The sequence below is a fragment of the Fusarium odoratissimum genome, assembly GCF_000260195.1.
Source record: "Fusarium odoratissimum NRRL 54006 unplaced genomic scaffold supercont1.6, whole genome shotgun sequence".
NCBI classification, from domain to species: Eukaryota; Fungi; Ascomycota; class Sordariomycetes; order Hypocreales; family Nectriaceae; genus Fusarium; species Fusarium odoratissimum.
In genome coordinates, this window is record NW_022158692.1 from 1,647,739 (window position 1) to 1,666,014 (window position 18,276).

Sequence of the window (18,276 nt, forward strand, 5' to 3'; positions counted from 1 at the left end):
TGCTCAGGGCTGACCTCGTTGGCCTCAACGCCACCACCTGGTTGGAAGTGTGGAGACCTGAATGGCGTAGAGTCTAAGCCAATCTAGGGCTACCGCTAAGCTAGGTGCTCTTTGTCGATCTTGGTGATCGGCCGGGCCTTCCAGGACCGCCAGTACTCCAAGATAGTGTTGAAGCCTAGCTGTCAATCGTCAGCGCTTGTCGAATCGGCAGCAGACGGCTAAGTGCCACATTTGTTCACCAGAGTGGGTCTGGCGGCCGTCGAGGCAACTCGAGAAGCCCTGTCAAAGTTTCTAGCTCGGCTGATGGAATGACTAGCTGACATCGGGAGGTGCAAACTATTCGGATTTTAAGCCCGCGTTTCCCGTCGACAGAGCACAGCAAAGCACCGCACACACAATACGTATGCGTATGTACATATGGCTGGGGCGTGTCAGTCCGTGCCCTCATAGTTCTTGGACATATGTACTGTAGTGGGAGCGATGGCGATGACAGCCACTGTTCCCCTGCTTTCAAGTGGCGGGAGCCCTGTAATACGACCGTCATTGATGGCCCAGTGACATCGTCTCATCCCGGCTGTAGCGCGGCAGCACCGAAGGGGCAAGAAGCGTGTTGTTCATGGAAAAGCGCAGTGACTGGGGGTTGTGGATGATGCTGCCCTGACACCTCATTGTGAAGTCAATCTGGTCTGAGAAAAGTCAAATTCCGGACTATCATTATGCAGCGCTTGAAACACGAACGCCTTTCGCATAATGGTGCGGATGAAGCCCCTGGCAGCGGCGGTGGTGACGATGACGATGACTGACGAGAAAGAGCTGAAAACCTCGTCGGAAAGAATAGAATAGCAAAGTGCTTTGATCTCTGATCTCGGACGACTATGGTCGAGAACGTTTACTAAACATGAGGGTTTTGAGTTCGCCCCTTGATCTCCGCCCTGGAAGAAGAGTCCGAGGACCAAGCTACTGATTGGATTGGGGCGGGCGGGTAGGAGCGGTGCTGGTGGTGTCGAAGATCCAGGTGAGTGAGTGCCCTTGTGTGTTGAAGATCTGATTGCCGAAAGGCCCAAGTGACATGCTCATCGGTCACAGGGAGAGGTCCAGTTAACCTTAGCGGAGAAAAGTCGAGATATTGTCGGCTTGGGTGTTCCGGGCCGCCTACACACAGAGCATCCGCTCCATACTGTATGGTGCATATACGGTACAGTGGAGCATGTTGAAGGGCTAAAAGTACAGTAATTTGTTTCTGATGGGTATGAGAGTGAGAGTGATACGGATAGAGCTTGTGAGGTGACAAAAGCTTTTCTTGGTTCAGCAAGGGACCAGGCTCTACCCACTGTAACCAAGACACAAGATAGCTTGGGAAGGTGCCTTTAGGTGTGGCTGATACGCAAGGGATGAAGAAGCTATCTCCTATCCGCGCCACATCGAAGCAGGAACGAGCAGCCTCTTTCTTTTTTTTTTTTTTTTTTTCCCACGACTTGGTGTTAAATAAGGTTAAACGAGCCGAAACATCTACCGATACCTCAATAACAAGGCACACCTCTAGCATCATTACTTGTCAAGGTTCTTTACCTACCTAGGCATGCCTCGCATTCTGCGTCTTTTGCTTCAACTCTCGACAGTATAATTAAGGCAGTTACGTCTCGGTCTCATCTTGCTCGCGGCTTCGCTCTTCGCGATCCAGTTCTTACGTATCCTGACTCATCAGAACCTTTGTCGGGCTATTGTAAGCCTCTCGGCCTTCGGACAGTTTAGATTTCCGACGTTTGGTCTGTCAAACGGCAAACCACATCAAAGCTTGACAACGTGAATATGCCTGTAATACGTTTCTCCATCGTGAAAACCCTCGTAATTGAGCCCTCATACGCATTCTGTTACTCGTCAGGATAACACGATAATTGCTATTCGACTGCTTCTCACCCTGTACCTACCTGACAAGGTTCTTGAGCCCCATCTCGAACCTTTATCCACCACGCGCGACACTTTGCAGCGACAGCGAACTTGGGATCTGAGGAGGAATAATCGGAATTATCATTCATTCATTGAATGACTATACTCGTTCATCAAGATGCCGCCAGACACAAGCGAGCCCGATCCTTCCGGCCAACCTGAGTCCGCAAAGACTGAGCCTTTAGCATGCGTTTCCTGCAGAGCCCGCAAGTTGAAATGCGATCGCACGAAGCCAGCGTGCACTCGCTGTGTCAAGGTCTCAAATGAGTGTGTATATCCAGAATCACGGAGAAAGCCGAACTTCAAGAGAAGAAATGTCAAGGAACTCGAGGCTCGTCTGGGTAAGTATCTTGACAACAATCATATTGTAATCATGAACCACGAGTCGCTGATGATGTATCTCAGCTCAAGTTGAAGATTATCTCAAGGAGGTCAATAAGAATTCTTCAGAGGAGAAAACAGATGATGGGAGTCCTGTTCAGCCACCCCAGGCGAATGTTAACTTCTTTGATATGGACTTTACCCCTGGACTAGGTCAGACAATTAACAATCTGCCTGATCCCGACTTTTCGTCTTTCACATCACCCAACATCGTCCAAAATCCACAAGAGAGTCCCCAGTCTCTCAATGCGCAGTTGATGAGTCTAGGCATGACCGAACCTTTACCGCCCGACGATGTTATGGAAGAACTGTAAGAACGGTCGGTATTTGGACCTCCAAGATAGACGCTGACCTTCACAGCAACAATATCTTTTTTCACAATCAATATCGGATGATACCAATTATCCACCCGGGAAAATATCTCCAATCTTTTTATGGCCCTCTGCTCAGAAGACCCCCTATGTGTCTGCGATATGCCATATGGGCTTTAGCGGCCACTGGCAGTACCAAGTTTGACGAGTACCACGACGTCTTTTACCGTCGATCACGGGCGTACATTGAGGCAGACATGATGAAGGTGAGCGGTTTCAAAGTGCCTGGCAGGTCAATATTAACTATCTCAGGGACACGGGGATGCTTTTATATCTGTTCAACACGCGCAGACCTGGGCCCTCATAGCCTTTTACGAGGCAAAACACCTACTTTTCACGAGGTCGACCATAAGCGTAGCTAACTCTGTACGACTATGCCACATGATAGGACTTGACCGTCTAGATGGGGATCCCCTTGGCATGCCACCGGCACTGGGACCTCCTCTTACATGGGCTGAATTGGAAGAGCGAAGGAGAATCTTTTGGGGGGTGTTTGCTGCAGATGCACATTGCAGTATCTCCACAGGATGGCCGAGCCTGATTAACTCGGAAGACGTATGACACGCTCTCCCCTTTTCTGAGCAATGCTGACCACAATTTAGATCGCGACAAGGCTTCCTGCCTCGGAAGAAGCATTTGTCGAAGATCGCAAAGAGGACGCTCCTTTCCTGGATGAGGCAATTCAAGGTGCTCAGTACACAGGGTTCGCTGGAACCATCCTTACTTGTGAAATATTCAAAATCATTCTCCGTCATGTTCACCGATCCAAGCCCGACGCAAGAAACGACGATCTAATGCATGGGTCATTCTGGACTCGACACCGTGATCTGGACAACACCTTATCCAGCCTCTTCATGTTTCTCCCCGAGAAATTCCGTCTCCCCGAGAATGTGCGAGACGTATCAGCACTCCACCTGAACCTCAATCTTCACGCCGCGATTATATGTCTGCACCACGCTGCCGTTGAAAAAGCGGACAAATACAACCTTCCCGATCACGTCAAGCAGGGTAGCGTTACTCGCCTTCGAGCGGCTGCTGAGGAGATTGTTAATATCATGCGACTGACCGCCAACGGCACTCTCTTCTTTGTATGTCCATTCTGTTTGTTTCTTGTATCTTGGCTAACCATTGTATAGAAGAGTCCATTGTCTGCTCTCTCGCTATACTGCACCACTACGGTTTACGTCTACCTAGGCAAAGAGAACCCGGTCAACGGCTTAAGCACAATTGACCTATCAAATTTCCGACTCATAATCCAATCTATGGAAGCTATCGCACGTGTGCACACCATCACACGAACGTTCTTACAGCAAGCATGCCTCGACATCGAAAAGAACGGGCTCGACTCTGTTATTCAAGTACCGTCATTGAGGAGATACCGAAACGCTTTTGGACCAAGCAGGTCGCGCATCCCCATGCTTGCCCGAAGCTCAGTTGCGGAGCATACTGGGGCATCGCCTATCTTGTTTGCTTCCAACTTCACCCAAGAGAAACGGATGGATGCTGAAAAGTCAAGACTGGACAAGGTGGCCAGCGCCATGTCGCTGGGAAAGACGTGTTATTCAGCTGTGCTTGGGGCCGCTGCTAGAAATGTTGAGCCTGCGGATCGACCAGATCCGGAAACCAATAAACGAAAGAGAACGAATGAAAGTCCTGGACCTGAAATTATGGCCAACATGCGAAGCAGCGATCCTCTCAACTTGAACTTGAATCCCAATTTCAGAGGAACGGGTATGTGGCCAGCATCATTTTCACCCCGCATGGCCTCAGGGGCTATTTCGCTACCGGATCGAACAAATTCATCAGCCGCATCTTCGCCAGCTAACCAAGGTTCAAACCAAGGTTCCTACACGAAGACGGTCTCCGGGAGTAGTCATACCTCACCTGATGTCGGTCTCGGGAACAGTGCAGAGGAAAATCGAGTCGATTTAAGAGCATTTCAAGAACGAATTTCTACACCGATATGGCAATCTACCGAAGAAACACTCTTTGCACAGATGGCGGCAAATACTATTCCCCTCGGTGATGGCGATCCTTGGGGGATATTGAATGCTGTCGACCTCAGCTGGGATGTTGAAGGACTTCCAGCAGGAAGTTGAGAAGGATGAAGAAATTCGGATTAAGTTTATCTGTATTACTAGGATACGACTGGAGTTTTGGTCATTCATTTAGTGGACGCTGATGTGTTGAACGAAGGGGAACTTGTACGATATATACCCATGATTGTTGGAGATGACGACACACAACTCTTGTACTCGTTCTGGAACCATTTAGAGGAAATAAATAAACCAAGGGCCTCTTGAAATGACTAAGATATGAAATACCCATAACCTGAACTCTGCTCTTCGAGATCCAAATATGGTCAGACATTAGTGACCCCGTCTTATCCGAAGCTTTAACCCTTGTAGTTTTGCTCCACTCATCATGAGCTCAATCGTCCCCCTTCAACTCTCATCCTCCTCTAAACTATCAGCCATTGACTGCTTATGAGCTGCCCTCAACCATGTTTCAATACGTGATTGGACTCCTGGCTATTATTCTAGTGTTCTCAAATCCCATCAGTGACTTCTTGTATCCAGACCGGGCCACCCGCATCAACGATGTCTCACCGCGCCCCAAGTTCAATGAGTCGCTCCTAGCTATCGATCCGCCCAATGCGACAGCGCCTGAATGTGCTCCAGATGGTTATGTTGCTAGAATTTTGAGCAGAGAGCCTCTGATAATTTACCTTGAGAATTTCTTGAATGAGGGAGAAAGGAAGCATTTGCTTGATATAAGGTAGATATGTCCAGGTATCGTGTCATGGTATGATGCTAATACTCAATAGTGAACCGATCTTTGTACCTTCAACCATAACCAACAATGGCGAGGCCACCCATCGCGACTCTTCAGTCCGTGACTCTCATGTTGCGCTCATTCCCAGAACTGACCCTGTCCGCTGCATCGAGTCTCGTGCCCGCGCTCTTCAAGGCTGGCGTCCAGATCTCTGGATCGAGCGCATGAGGACTCAACGGTACGGTACGGGTGGTCACTACAACCATCACTTCGACTGGAGCTCTAACACGCGTGGATGGGGCCGTGTGAGCAGTCTCATGGTGTGGGTCGAGGGTTCTGATAGTCTTAAAGGCGGTGGCACCGAGTTTCCCCTTATCAAGAGACCAGCGGAGACGGAATGGTGTCGGTTCATCGAGTGTCCTGACGATATGGAGAAAGATAGAGGTATGGGTGTGACTTTCAAGGTTGTGCCGGGGAATGCAGTCTATTGGGAGAACTTTGCGGCGGATGGTAGAGGGTACGAAGAGACATGGCATGCTGGGCTGCCCGTTCAAGAGGGAACCAAGACTGGGTTGAACATCTGGAGTTTTGGACGAATCTAAGGGTGTTCAATAACTACAAAATGAGGAACGGGCTGAGAGATTGGAGCCGTCAATTATGCGTAAGAGTAGAAACATAATAAGATCGATACCATCTCCATCTTGACTCACTCCCATCTTCTCTCGCACTGTCCCATCCATCTTCCCCAGACAACTACCTTACCATTAATGGCTTCTGCGACTTGATCCCTGTTCGGTTTGGAGGTCTTGAACTTCTCGTCCAAGGGCTCATTTAGACCAATTACTTCATACCAGTCTTGCATCATGTTAATTCATGTATTTGCACTCGAGCCAGCTACACTCACATCGATGAATGCCATGATTCAGAAGTGGCCGTGGAGCAATATAGATCGAGCCGTTACGACTCGCACCATAGTAGAAGCCTCCCGCGAGTCGAGTGGAACTCTTTTCAACAGGCTCAAAGTCACTCTCGACAACTCTTGTTTTCTCAGAGGGTATTCCCAAGTAAATTCTACAACAGTTAGCCTCATTCTTCCAAATTAAAATGTCAGCTCACCCATGGCAAATTGGCGTTGTCAGGGGAGCATCTGGGTCTTCAGACACAAGTAACCACTCTTTTACACCAGAGTGAGGGTCCCAGGATAGCTCTGGAAACTTGTGCTGATCACCGTGCATGTAGTCTTTCCCCAATGTTGCACCATCTGGGCCACAGTCTGGAGATGTGACAGCAAGTGTAGGCTCTGGATGCTCAGCAAAGACGGGAGTGGTGAAGAAAGCTCTTGCATCTCTGCCCTTGGAGTTTTTGAAGAGCCAAGAAGCTGCAAGCTCGATATAAGCAGTCATTCTGTACCGTTTGACGTGTATTGGTTTTAGGTGAAATGTCTACTGTAGCATGCCAACAACAGCAGAATGAAGTCTTGGGGTTGAAAGCTTGAGCTTGCTCAGACAAGGGACAGTAGAAATATATATGATGTATACATGGGGTGGAAACTTTATCTCCGTAATGTAACTTTGCATGCCATATATCAGTAACACAGCGAAGAGTAGCTAAATGCGACCTTTCGGAGCCGAATCGGCAAACGCAGATCAGATCACTGCCATCGCTCAGGTATATGTAGGATAAGTTCGAGCAAAGAAAAATTCATTTAGAAATCAATAGAACATCATTACTCTTAACGCGTGTCTATCTTGACCCAATACTCCTTGAATGTAGCCCAACAGGATAACCATGTAACACCAGAACATCATGCCAAACCAGACGCTAAATCATGATGCTTTACTCCAGAAACCTTCATAAGCCATGCACAACGTTAACACCACGTTAAATAAGCATCCAAGCAAACCCGAGAGCAAAGGCCCCAGCAACCATGGAAATAGCTGCGTCGCCTCCTAATGGTGAAAGTGACGCAGCGGCATTTTCCTTGTTATCAGAAGAACCACTACCAGTGGCAGTAGGAACAGGATGCTTTCCGGTACCGATCTCGAGAATATGCGATTTTGTAGCGTCAAAGTTGCTCTGTGCTAGTGAGATCTCGTTATTCTCAAGATCGAAAACAACGTAGGCGCTTCTGAGAAACGTGTCACCCAAGATAGAAATGTCCCCTGTCGTGGGTGCTATTCCAAAAGTGCAGGCTGCCTGGCCATTGTCGAAGGATAATTGGCGCCCTGTCACATCGGTGAAGTCAAGGACCAGCTCACTCAATGGTACTGAGATCTCTGCCGGGTCTTTGAACTTGAACGTCAAGTTTCCTGAATCGTTTCCAAGATCGCAGGGAACGTATGCCACAGACTCTCCCTCCTCGTACTGAGCGCCAACAATATCATATATGTCTGACGTAAGTGTGGCGGGGAGATATGAGAGTGTTGAGCCAGAGTCGAGAATAACAGCAAGGTCAAGGTTGTCAGCGATAGTTTCTGAGTCTGCGCTGACGCTCTGTAGTGTGATGGAGAGCTCGGCAAACTCGCCGTTAATCTTGTTGATGGGGAGAGTGACTAGATCGCCGGTATACTGCTCCTGATCCACGCCTCCAAATAGGATGGTTCCGGTGGCAGACTCGAGGTCGTTCAGATACAAGCTGTACGCATTAGAAGCGATGAGACCTTTGGAAGCCAACTTGGCCGGCAAGTTATCGTAAGCGTCTCGGTTGAGTTGGCCGACCTGAGCTTCATTGCTCTTGTATCCGATACCAAGGACGCCTTCGTTGTCAGATGTGACATATCCGATACCAAACTGTAAATCTTCAAGCTTTACACTACCCATGCGGAACGTCTCGGTAGCATAGTCTCCGGAAGCACCAGAGCCATCGGCATATGAGATGTTGAAGTCGCTGTTCAAATACTCATAAGTCGACGACTTGTTAGGACTGTATAGACCAGATTCGCTGCATATATTGGCGTGAGTAGAACATAGTTTTGAGCCTTCTGCGTTGACCCATAGATCACTGCTTCCAGTGTCGAGATGAAGACGGAAATCTTGAGGTGGCGTTCCCAATGATGCATTGAGGAAGTAAAGAGATTGCTAGAGGAGGTCAATGGTTGCGTCTCTGTGTTGTTGTGGCAGATTCTTACTTCATTGTCAATACCAATGTCTATTGTCCCGTCTCTCTTGCGAAGACGTCTTCGATCGTTGGAAATAGGATCAGATATTGTCCGCCTCTGAATCTCCACGCTCATAACACGAGGCTCGAGGCCATTGTCTCTCTTGTTAAGAGAAATTCCTTCAGTGAGTGATAGTAGAGAGAATAGTAAGGAGGATAGTTGAGTAGACTTCATGATTGAAACCTTGTAAGTTGATCTGTCGAGCTCATCCATCAACTGAGGGTATTGATCCCTGTGTTTATATCCTGGCCCCAATGTACTCCGCCCCAACTTAGATTACGCCCACAAGGCGAAATCGATAGTATGTTGCAGTGCCGATATTTGGTCATAGATAGTCGATGTTACTAAGGATCTTGCCGCACATCCGCGCGGGAGTACTAAACTCTCGCGATGTGTCAACGTCACCTTGAAGAGCAAACGTCAGAGCACCACCTTTCGGCACGGAAACGCCGAAGTAGCGAGGAACAATCCGAGGAGAGAGAGAGAGAGAGCAATGAAAACATGTCCGGTATCTGTAACAACCATTCATTGTGACATTTGCATGCATTTTGTATAACATTTCCAAAATCCAGTCATGCCATTTACCCCCTTGATCGATCTAAGCTGTAACAGAATCATCTTTAGGCGCCGCACGAACCAGTATAGTTTGCATATTCGAAACACCTCGAAAACGTCGGGATGCCTCTCATCCCATCTCATCTCATCTCATCGGACATAACTCAGGATAACCTCCGACTCGAGTTAATGCTGAGGGGTCAATAAGGAGACGCGCGGCCGGTAGAAACCTTTAGAGATTGTTCGGGAGATAGAGCGGACACGTAAAAGGCGGAAGATCCGGGGTATTGGGTACTACTAGTATCATGCGAATACTACCGGTCCATCCTACTATACAATCCTGCTGCTACAGTAAGCAAGACTGTAAGTATAGTTATTATTAGTTAGCGCTTTATCCACAAGCCTCTCTGTGAAACGTTTACATGGGCGTCTGACTGGCGCATGCTTTATGACGTGCCATGCGATGCAATGGTCCCTGCAGCGCTTAACCACGGGGCTTTCTCTGAGGCATTGTGTTACAAAGTCTTTCTCAAAAGAGAAATCTATTCGATTCTAGCTGAAGTTATCCAGCAAGGTAGGTATTCTGGAAAGGTCGCTAGTCAGTTAGCATCACATGAGAATCTGATGGCGATGCTGACGACAACTTAAAGTGGCTCAAGGTGCCGAACTTCCGACTGACAACGGAGGCCACTCAGTGGTATTTCAAATTCAGGCTACATCAGAACAGAGCCGAGTTGACATGACGTCCGATTCTTGTTTCGTTCCTTTAAATAAATGTTTTCCCACTCGAAACTGCCAAGATCTCGTCCTCTGGAGTCATTGGCTCTCTAATTTCCTCCGTCTCCAGCCATCATGTTTAGGGTAAACAGTGGTTCCATATAACCGTGCATTTGAATCAATGTTGCTCTAAACACCAAGAATCAAATATCACGAGAAGCATGATTCCTATTTTGTGGTTATTTTCCATCCCATACTATTGCCCTCGGTTGAAGTGCCGCGACGTTTCTCATGGTATCATGCAGTAACATCTTCGGTTTCACAACCCCCCAGCTCGAACTCAACGTCCGCTTTCAGACGGACACTCATGAAAATTACCCCTTAGCCATTGTGCTTCACGGGCACAGAGGGGTATGGCATTAGTGAATACAATAATGAATTGCACTAGAGGCCTCTCCCCGGATACGCATCTTATCTTGGATGTTCACCATACTGCATCCATCATCAACCACTTACAACGCTGCTTATTCTTCTGCCTACCAAGCCACGTAACGATGCAATCAACAACACCAACACAAACCATGCAAGTCAATTTGTAGTTGCCTGGCAAAGCGTCTGCCAAGATTGATAGTCTTTGTGCGGCTGAAATCAATCCTTCTGAGCTGCATGTCACCAGGTGATGTTATCTGCAGGCTTTACATAGGCTTATATGTCCTTGACCAACTGTGCAGCCTGGCATGAGTATATATGTGTCTTGCTTACCACAAACTTCTGACCATCTGTGCCCGTGATAACACCTTTAACTTCGACTGGAAAACACAAAGTAACTAACCAACGTCAACATGGATGCTGAAGTTCTTGCAAACATGGACCGATGGTACAACCTCCCTCTTAATCTCTTAATAACTGAGACTCAACTGACATAATATTTCTCAGTCCCATGTACGCCGTATGTAGCCCTTTACCAAAGAAAAACCCACTTCTGATCACATATGGACAGTCCTTCTTTGGCGCAATTGGTTGCGCGTGTTCCATCGTCTTCACAACATTCGGCGCAGCATACGGCACCGCAAAGTCCGCCGGCGCAATCTTCCAATCTGGCATCCTCCGCCCCGACATGATGATGCAAAACACGTACGATGAGATGAACTCAATGTTGGTAAAACAGTGGCTGACACGCTTAGCTTGTGTGCCATCATGGCCCAGATCCTGTCTATCTACGGTCTCGTAGCAAGCGTCATCATGTCAAACAACATCAAGGAGAAGATGGCTATCCACACGGCGTTTCTGCAGCTCGGTGCTGGCATTTCGGTAGGGCTGTGCGGCATGGCTGCTGGCTTTGCTATTGGCATTGTTGGCGATGCCGGAGGTATGTTCGCTCATGGACTAAAGGCAGCAAACTTGTCAAATTGTGACAAATGTCTAACAACCCCCAGTTCGTGCAAGTTCGCAGCAACCACGTCTCTATATCGGAATGGTCCTCATCCTCATCTTTGCCGAGGTTCTAGGCTTATACGGCGTCATTGTGTCCATCCTTATGTTAACCCGTTCCACCGATGGTGTAACCGAATGCAGGTATTAAGATGTACAAACCAGAGCGCGGTTGCTTGGTACCATGTTAGACCATAGGTTTCAAATCAAGGCTGTCGTCAATTGTACTGAATAAATGTTGTGGGGGTATATGCAGATCTAAGATAATGATGAGGCAGCCACAAGTTCACAGATTCTTCTCTCCCGTGACTCTGTTCCTGTCCTCCTCTTGTTACAATGCCCATTCGTTGACGTTGTCGTTATGCGTAATGAAAGGCTCATCAATCCTCTTGATTGCAAGGTCACTGCAAAGAATACTGTAGAATGTTAGCTGTGAAATTACAAGAGGAAACACCAACATACCAAGCAGAAGCAACAAGAGCATCCAGCTCCGCCACCACAGTCTCCCTCTGAGTACCACTGACTAAACCCTTCTGTATCTGTGTCTGAAGTTCCCTGATACGTGTAGACTTTCCAACGCCCGCTTGCTCCAGAACCTTGCGTCCCAAGCAGTCAGAATGGAACGAATGCTGACAGGGGAAGACAAAGAACTGCCTGCTCAACAGCGGCAGCCCACACGTATAACACTTCTCCCCAGGTTCCACGATTGCGTATCGGTGATCGAGCGCAGCAATGTCAACCTTGATATTTGTTGCAGTCTGCGACGACTCGTCCATCTCTTTCTTCAAGTTATCAATGTTACGGCTGTAATCTTCCAGCGCCGCGCAAATCTCCTCTTTGAAGTCATCGATAACAACAAAGTCAGGGAAGAAAGGAATGAGATCCTCGATCTTGAGCAAGTCGCACCGCTTGAGGAATTCAATGGCGGTCTTGATTCCATTCGATTGAGAAATGACTTTTCGGGCCACCGCAAGCCACAATCGCTTGCGCAGTTGCGGATTCGACATGGGTCGATCAGCAATAACTGCTGCTAGCTCAACTTCGCCATGAGAAAGCGCCAAGTCGACTGCCTGAAGATACTGTCCCATGCTAGTGTAGATATGAACGCAAGATAATGTTCGGTGGTGTTGAATGCAAAGTCGAAGGGCGAAATCTGGGTCGTAACGCGGCTCATCACCTTGTGCTTGTAGGTAGGATAAAAGTCCCGATTCATCCTTGGAGGAGTGAGAAGCGTAAATCGAGACGAGAGTGTTGTGCACAGCAGCATCTTTCGAGTTTAGCTGGTAAACCGCATAGTTGAGGTATCTGATAGCTTGGTTTTGTGCATTGGGACCTCCCGAGAATGTACGGTTGTACTCGAGAAAGGCTGGTATGAGATTTCGAGGCTTCAGGTCAGCATGCCTCATCAAAATCTCAACTAACTCCGGCGCTACATATGTCATAAGTACGCTGCTATATCGGTAAAAGACTTCAGGATCCGTCTGTTTCTTGAGAACATTCAGGACCTCATTCCATCTCTCTCGCTGTACCCAGTAAGAGAGAACGTAGTTGTAGTCATTAACCGCATTGGCAAAATATAAAAGTTCTCCCTCACGGCCGTGGCTGCTGATGACATCGTAGACCATTTTCCGGTCGAGGTCGTTTTTATACTTGTCGACAAAATCTCTAAATTCTTTCCTCACAGACTCGAGTAGCTTTCGTGATTCAGTCGAGTTGAGGTGCTCCGATGGCTCAGCTTGTGTGTTTATGGTATCATCCAGCGTGTTGAGTTTGGACATAAAGACCTCGATCAACCATCCCGCGATCATCATCCGCTGCATCACTGCTGATTTCTTGAGCGAAGCTAATTTCGTCAGTAAGAACTTTCTCAAGGCATCTGGTTGATTATTGTCGATTATGCTCAGTGCAATATCTTCAAAAGGCTTGTTGCTGCGGCCATAGACAGTAGCAGCCTCGAGCCAGTGTCCATTTTTGGCCAAGTGATCACCGTATGCAGCCGCGACTGTTTCCTTTTGAAGCGGTGTTCGAGCATGTTGCAGAGCTGGCTCAAACTCTTTCAGTTTTGTCATAATCTCCCAGATGTTGCGCTCCTCATCTCGAACCACAATCTCGAATATCTCATCTGACGTAAATAGCCAAAATGTGTTCTTTTGGATATCCACGGAGAACCCGAGAGGCTTCTGTCCCTGACCGATAACATCATGCTCAGACACCATCTTTCCGGTGAGGCGGTTCGTTGTAATGACACGACCTCCGACCAGGTGGACAATATGCCATTGTGTGAGTGCGATTGCATCGATTGCCTCGGTTGTCGGGACTCGTCTTTCGCTATTCTCAGGGGAAAGGATCTGAGCTCTAGAAAGCATATGTGATTCTGAAAAGACCTTGGTCCCGAGGTTGCTGTCTACAGGCTGGTTCAATAGTTTACCGTGGAACACGCCTTGGTACGATAGCCATGCATATGCTCTATCAGGAATGTCGTCATCGTATGGTCCAGAATCCGGGGGGTCTGGGGACACCGCTAGACTCGAAGGTGCTCCTGAGGTCGTCCGGGACAGTTCATGAACAACAGGCTGCTCTGACTCGAACAATCGGGTGTATACAGACCCTGAACCATCATGCCCAAACCCTATCCTTCCGACTAGGTGAAACAAGCGTGTCTGAGTAGCTATCACAACCCGTCGAAGGTCTGACTTGTTATTCTGGAGATTGTCCACCCATAATCCCGTAATTGGTCCGTCAGGAAGTTTATGTAGATTCTTTAAGTGCTTCACCTCCTTCTTGTAAAACTCCTTTGACGTCTCAATGAAGGCCTCATAAATGTTGCCGTCGGATGCACCAATCAATATCTCGCGTGTCGACGCTGTCGGTAACGAAGGGTTCCATGCCACACTCTCAATCGAAACTCCTCGGAGACGCCCAAGTGGCCGAGGATGTTTTGACTGGGAGTGGAGGTAATAATTCTCGCCAAGCGCAGTGCAAACAATTAGATGTGATGCTGTAGGGTCGAGGAACATGCACCGTATCATGCCAATCTCGGATGGCTTTTTGGGAAGGTCGATATCTATACATTGCGATATCAGTCACCATGACTAGCCGCACGATACATCGCTTAACTGCTCACCGTCAATATCCTCGGGTCGTTCCAGGTCAATACGGAGAATGCGTCCATTGGAAAGGGCGAGGACGATGACGTTGTTGGCAACCTGCGCAGCAACAAAGTCGGCCGCTACTGAGAACTGTAACTGAACGCGCTCTATGGTGAAAATAGGTTCTTCGAGGTCTGGGACGCCATTGGCGGCGACGAAGCCATCTTGGAGATCCAGGGCCATATTGTCGCGGTCTCACAGGCGCATATTCGGCGGTCGGGGGCGTGGAGGGTAGTTATGCGTCTTGCGCACTGCTAGACGCCTAAATTGAACTCGATAAACAGGGGGGCTGTAGAGGTTGGCTCGGCTCGCTGAAGCTGGTTGATGGGAATGAGTGAGAGTTGGTGTTGACGGTGACGAAGTCGGTGGTTGGACAGCTCCAGGTCCCCACCTGGGGCCGGGTAGGTATCTCCTGTCGGGGGCTAAGGCAGCTATTTAGCTCCAGCTCCTAGCAAAACACACGCCCGAAATATTACATCACCACGCTTTCGTTATTGGATCAGCATCACCTGGGTTGTAACTACACAGTTTTAATGGAATGCTCAATGAATCAGAGGTGGCATAAGTTTGGACTCTAAAAAGATTCTATTGTCAGTGCACTGATACACATATTCTCCATATGTCTGTCTAACCAATCCAAGTGTCTTTTACATAACTCGTCATGCCTATAGCTCTCAATAGCTATCAGACGAACAAGTCTTGTGTACACCAGAGCGCCGTCCATGAGTATCTTCAAAGGATAACCAATCCCTAGATCGAATGCTGAAGAATGTACAGATAAATGTTTAGAAGAAGAAAAAATGAGTCGTCATCCGTTCACAACGCCGGCCCAAAACAAAAGTCTGCGCCAAACCCCATCGCACACAAAGCAAAGCCGCCGAGCCGCACAAGAATTAAGCTTCTTCGTGCCCTCGTCGTAACCCGAGTTGACACCACCGCCTCAGCTTAGACCTGCAGTTGTTTGGTCATCTGGACGGAGCGTAGGATCAGGACTGTTGCCGTTCAGTTCTGTTACTGGCGAGTAACTCCTCCCGAGAAATTCTGCAAGATCTGTGGGCGGCGCATCGAGGGGCTTTCTGCCAATGATAATGCGCATCTTGATCTGAAGACCCTTCGACTTCTCCGGGTCCTTGGCTGCGTTTGCCAAGTCTCGGGCAGCAGCTTCACAAGCCTGTTTGCACTTTTCAGGGTCCCAGTCCATGTACTCTGTCAACAAACGCAAGCAATGTGCCTCGAAGCTGTCTAGACACGAAATAAGCCAGATCTTGCCCGCAGATGCCTCGGCAACGGTAATAGGAATAGAGTATTCCGTAACCCGCACGTCGACAAAGCCTGCCTCCATGAGCAGCCGTGGCTCGAGATGATATGTTCCTCGTGGGCGCCCCGACTTTTCCGAAGCGATCAAGAGGTCTCGAAGGAGTTCGTGCATGGCAGAGTTGTCGGGGAACTGTGATAAGAATTGTGTAAAGCCCTCCGCGCTCACAAAGTCTTGAACCTCAATCCAACCACCAGGCTTGAGAGAAAAGAACGTATTGTCGTAGACGAAGCTCCAATTCCGAAATGCGCCCTCCATGAGCCGGAAGTGAATCAGGTCGTACATATCGGGGTGGCGATCCCAATCCTCAGCGTCTTCAATTTCGAAGAAGACGTTCATGGGCACGCTTTTAGTCTCGGCTATCGCAGCGATATCGGTTCCGACAACTTCACACTGGGGTTGCAACTCGGCCATTTTGATTGCCCATTCACCTGTTCCCGTGCCAATATCGAGAATATGCTCGGGGTTTTGCAGAGGGACAAGAGTGAGTTCACCGTCGAGGACGTGCATAAATACTTGGTGTTGAAGAGACATTCTCCATTGTTCGATGTCGTCGTTTGGCATATAATATTCGCGACAGTAGCGCCGGCCGTGGATTTCTCGGTAGTCAAGGTCTTGCGCCCACAACGATCGTGTCGATGCAGCCCTAGCATATGTTAGTCATGGCAAGAAATGTAGCACAAGATGTCGCTTACATGTCTGAGTCTACCGCATGGGAATCTGGAGAGAATGGGGTCTCTACACGGTGTGAAGCAGAGACCCTGGGGTATTGAGAAGCGGGATATATGGATATCATGTCGTCTTCGTCGACATCTTCATCGAGGTCGGATTCATCGTGGTGATGCTCCTCATCGGTACCCATGATACTGGTCATGGCTGTGTTATTTCCGTCGCTATTGGCATGCTCACTCGGTGTACCGTCGCTAGATTGTCGGCCGCTCTGTACAGCGTACGAGTCCTCCGAGGACATTGTGCTCGTCTGAGACTGGTTGTGACGTCCCCGTGTACTTTTGCGTTGCTTGGTCCTCCGCTTTTTGGCCATGGGTGTCTAGAGAGAGGAGAAGGATAATGACAACTATGATAAATGAATGGATGCGATATTGGCTAACGACATGGCTTGAGATCGGGGAATGAGGCTGAAACGAGCGGCGCGGGCGACAAAGTTCGGGCCCAGGTATGATTCGTTGTTGCTGTCGCGATGACGGAGAATGGTCGAAGACTTGTGTGGATAAGAGGTTGAGGCGAAGAAACCGGATTAGTTAGGTTCGGGTTTACTCGCGAGAGCGAGGTTGCAGTCTTTGTCTGAACACCGTCCGTACGAGGGCCAAAAGAAACCCGAGCGGCAGTAGCAGCCGTCAAAGCACAAACAAAGCAATTATGGATGAAAGACGAGATATGTATTCGTGAAGTAGAGTGGAGGAGGATCCAAGACCTCAAGAAGGAAGAAGACCTGGGGATTGGTAAAGGCCCGTGAGCACAGACCAAGAAACGTGGACAAGGGTCTGAGGGAACCGGAAGGGATCCGTAGAAAAAGGCAGACAAATTGTATATGGTCAGTTTACGAATAGTCTGAAGTAGGTAGGAAGAGGAAAGAGATGAGTTGACTGGTTGAGTCACCGACAGAGAGGAAAAGCCGGGGAACACGCTAGAGTCAGAGCTAGTAATTAGTACTGTCGTTGGGTTGAAAGACAGAACAGAAACAGAAACAAAACCAACCCGAGGATTTTCTTTTCCTGATGAACAGACAGAACTGAACAAAAGTGGAGGAAAAGAGAGAGATCCAAGGATCGGGTGCAAGGGGGGTTTCTGCCTCTGGTGCTGCCACTGCGTTGCTTCTGAGAGACAAGGATATGCCGGTCGGTTGACAACGTTTGTGGTTAGACGACAAGTCTCTTGGATTGACGGTGGTAGACGCTAGCTGTTTCCTGACAAGGGACTGGCTACCTAGGCTAAGTTGTCAACTCTATGTAGTGCGTAGAGAAGAAGGTGTCGAAGTTGAAGTTGAAGTTGAAGTTGAAGAGTTGTAAAATTTGGTTAGATATTATATGTATAGAGTAGGCAGCGACGAGGCCGTCTCATTGTCCATTCATATGCAGTGCAGCAACAATACAGCACTTATACCCTGTTGGTTCAGATCAAATCCAAATATACTAACCGTAACCCCATGCTCTATGAACTTCTTGAGCTTGGCAATACTGGTAACGGAAGGCCGTGGCAACCCTGCGAAGTATATCCGTATCCTTAACTCAAAGAGAACATAAATCATGAAACGTTGTATCCTTCTGACGGCCGTTTTTCCATTACTGTCCGTTTATGCGATTCGACGGTCAAGGTGGAGGTTTATCCATTCCTCAGCTCCCGGCACTCTAAGCGTACCTGGCCCTTTAACCCGCCGCATATATCCTAAACACGGACTCCTCACTCCATGGATGTTTCTGCACCTGCTCTCGGATTGATGTTGCTCCGGTGAGCTTGGC

General features: G+C 48.5%; 8 protein-coding genes across 11 annotated transcripts; 3 read left to right on the forward strand and 5 right to left on the reverse strand.

Moving 5' to 3' along the window:
- Positions 1-95: 95 nt before the first annotated feature.
- On the reverse strand, positions 96-1,590 carry FOIG_05210 (uncharacterized protein; the record flags this gene model as incomplete). Its single annotated transcript, XM_031203718.1, has 4 exons — positions 96-179; positions 397-421; positions 739-1,044; positions 1,574-1,590. The coding sequence occupies 4 exons, from the start codon at positions 1,588-1,590 to the stop codon at positions 96-98; spliced, it is 432 nt and encodes a 143-aa protein (XP_031067297.1).
- FOIG_05211 (uncharacterized protein) lies at positions 1,514-5,065 on the forward strand. Of its 4 annotated transcripts, XM_031203720.1 has the most exons (7): positions 1,514-2,288; positions 2,353-2,638; positions 2,689-2,905; positions 2,952-3,254; positions 3,302-3,787; positions 3,836-4,430; positions 4,542-5,036. In XM_031203720.1, exons 1-7 carry the CDS (start codon positions 2,066-2,068, stop codon positions 4,796-4,798), a joined length of 2,367 nt encoding a protein of 788 aa, XP_031067299.1. In that variant the 5' UTR covers positions 1,514-2,065; the 3' UTR covers positions 4,799-5,036. The 4 variants fall into 4 exon arrangements, with proteins under 4 accessions (XP_031067299.1, XP_031067298.1, XP_031067301.1 ...); XM_031203719.1 differs by having other exon boundaries at positions 3,836-5,065; XM_031203722.1 differs by having other exon boundaries at positions 2,353-2,905.
- A 19-nt stretch (positions 5,066-5,084) lies between these two features.
- FOIG_05212 (uncharacterized protein) lies at positions 5,085-6,415 on the forward strand. Its single transcript, XM_031203723.1, has 2 exons — positions 5,085-5,477; positions 5,527-6,415. The coding sequence occupies exons 1-2, from the start codon at positions 5,203-5,205 to the stop codon at positions 6,074-6,076; spliced, it is 825 nt and encodes a 274-aa protein (XP_031067302.1). The 5' UTR covers positions 5,085-5,202; the 3' UTR covers positions 6,077-6,415.
- Positions 6,181-6,877, reverse strand: FOIG_05213 (uncharacterized protein; the record flags this gene model as incomplete). The annotated part of the gene is made up of 3 exons (XM_031203724.1): positions 6,181-6,329; positions 6,379-6,545; positions 6,591-6,877. 3 exons carry the CDS (start codon positions 6,875-6,877, stop codon positions 6,181-6,183), a joined length of 603 nt encoding a protein of 200 aa, XP_031067303.1.
- A 478-nt stretch (positions 6,878-7,355) lies between these two features.
- Positions 7,356-8,845, reverse strand: FOIG_05214 (uncharacterized protein; the record flags this gene model as incomplete). The annotated part of the gene is made up of 2 exons (XM_031203725.1): positions 7,356-8,552; positions 8,603-8,845. 2 exons carry the CDS (start codon positions 8,843-8,845, stop codon positions 7,356-7,358), a joined length of 1,440 nt encoding a protein of 479 aa, XP_031067304.1.
- Positions 8,846-9,731: 886 nt separating this feature from the next.
- FOIG_05215 (uncharacterized protein) lies at positions 9,732-14,236 on the forward strand. The gene is made up of 5 exons (XM_031203726.1): positions 9,732-10,781; positions 10,841-10,853; positions 10,905-11,038; positions 11,089-11,273; positions 11,341-14,236. Exons 1-5 carry the CDS (start codon positions 10,779-10,781, stop codon positions 11,531-11,533), a joined length of 528 nt encoding a protein of 175 aa, XP_031067305.1. The 5' UTR covers positions 9,732-10,778; the 3' UTR covers positions 11,534-14,236.
- Positions 9,897-14,866, reverse strand: FOIG_05216 (uncharacterized protein). The gene is made up of 3 exons (XM_031203727.1): positions 14,460-14,866; positions 11,798-14,399; positions 9,897-11,751 (listed from the first exon to the last, which is right to left on the reverse strand). Exons 1-3 carry the CDS (start codon positions 14,665-14,667, stop codon positions 11,667-11,669), a joined length of 2,895 nt encoding a protein of 964 aa, XP_031067306.1. The 5' UTR covers positions 14,668-14,866; the 3' UTR covers positions 9,897-11,666.
- A 96-nt stretch (positions 14,867-14,962) lies between these two features.
- Positions 14,963-17,933, reverse strand: FOIG_05217 (uncharacterized protein). The gene is made up of 2 exons (XM_031203728.1): positions 16,495-17,933; positions 14,963-16,445 (listed from the first exon to the last, which is right to left on the reverse strand). Exons 1-2 carry the CDS (start codon positions 16,839-16,841, stop codon positions 15,425-15,427), a joined length of 1,368 nt encoding a protein of 455 aa, XP_031067307.1. The 5' UTR covers positions 16,842-17,933; the 3' UTR covers positions 14,963-15,424.
- Between the last annotated feature and the right edge of the window lie 343 nt (positions 17,934-18,276).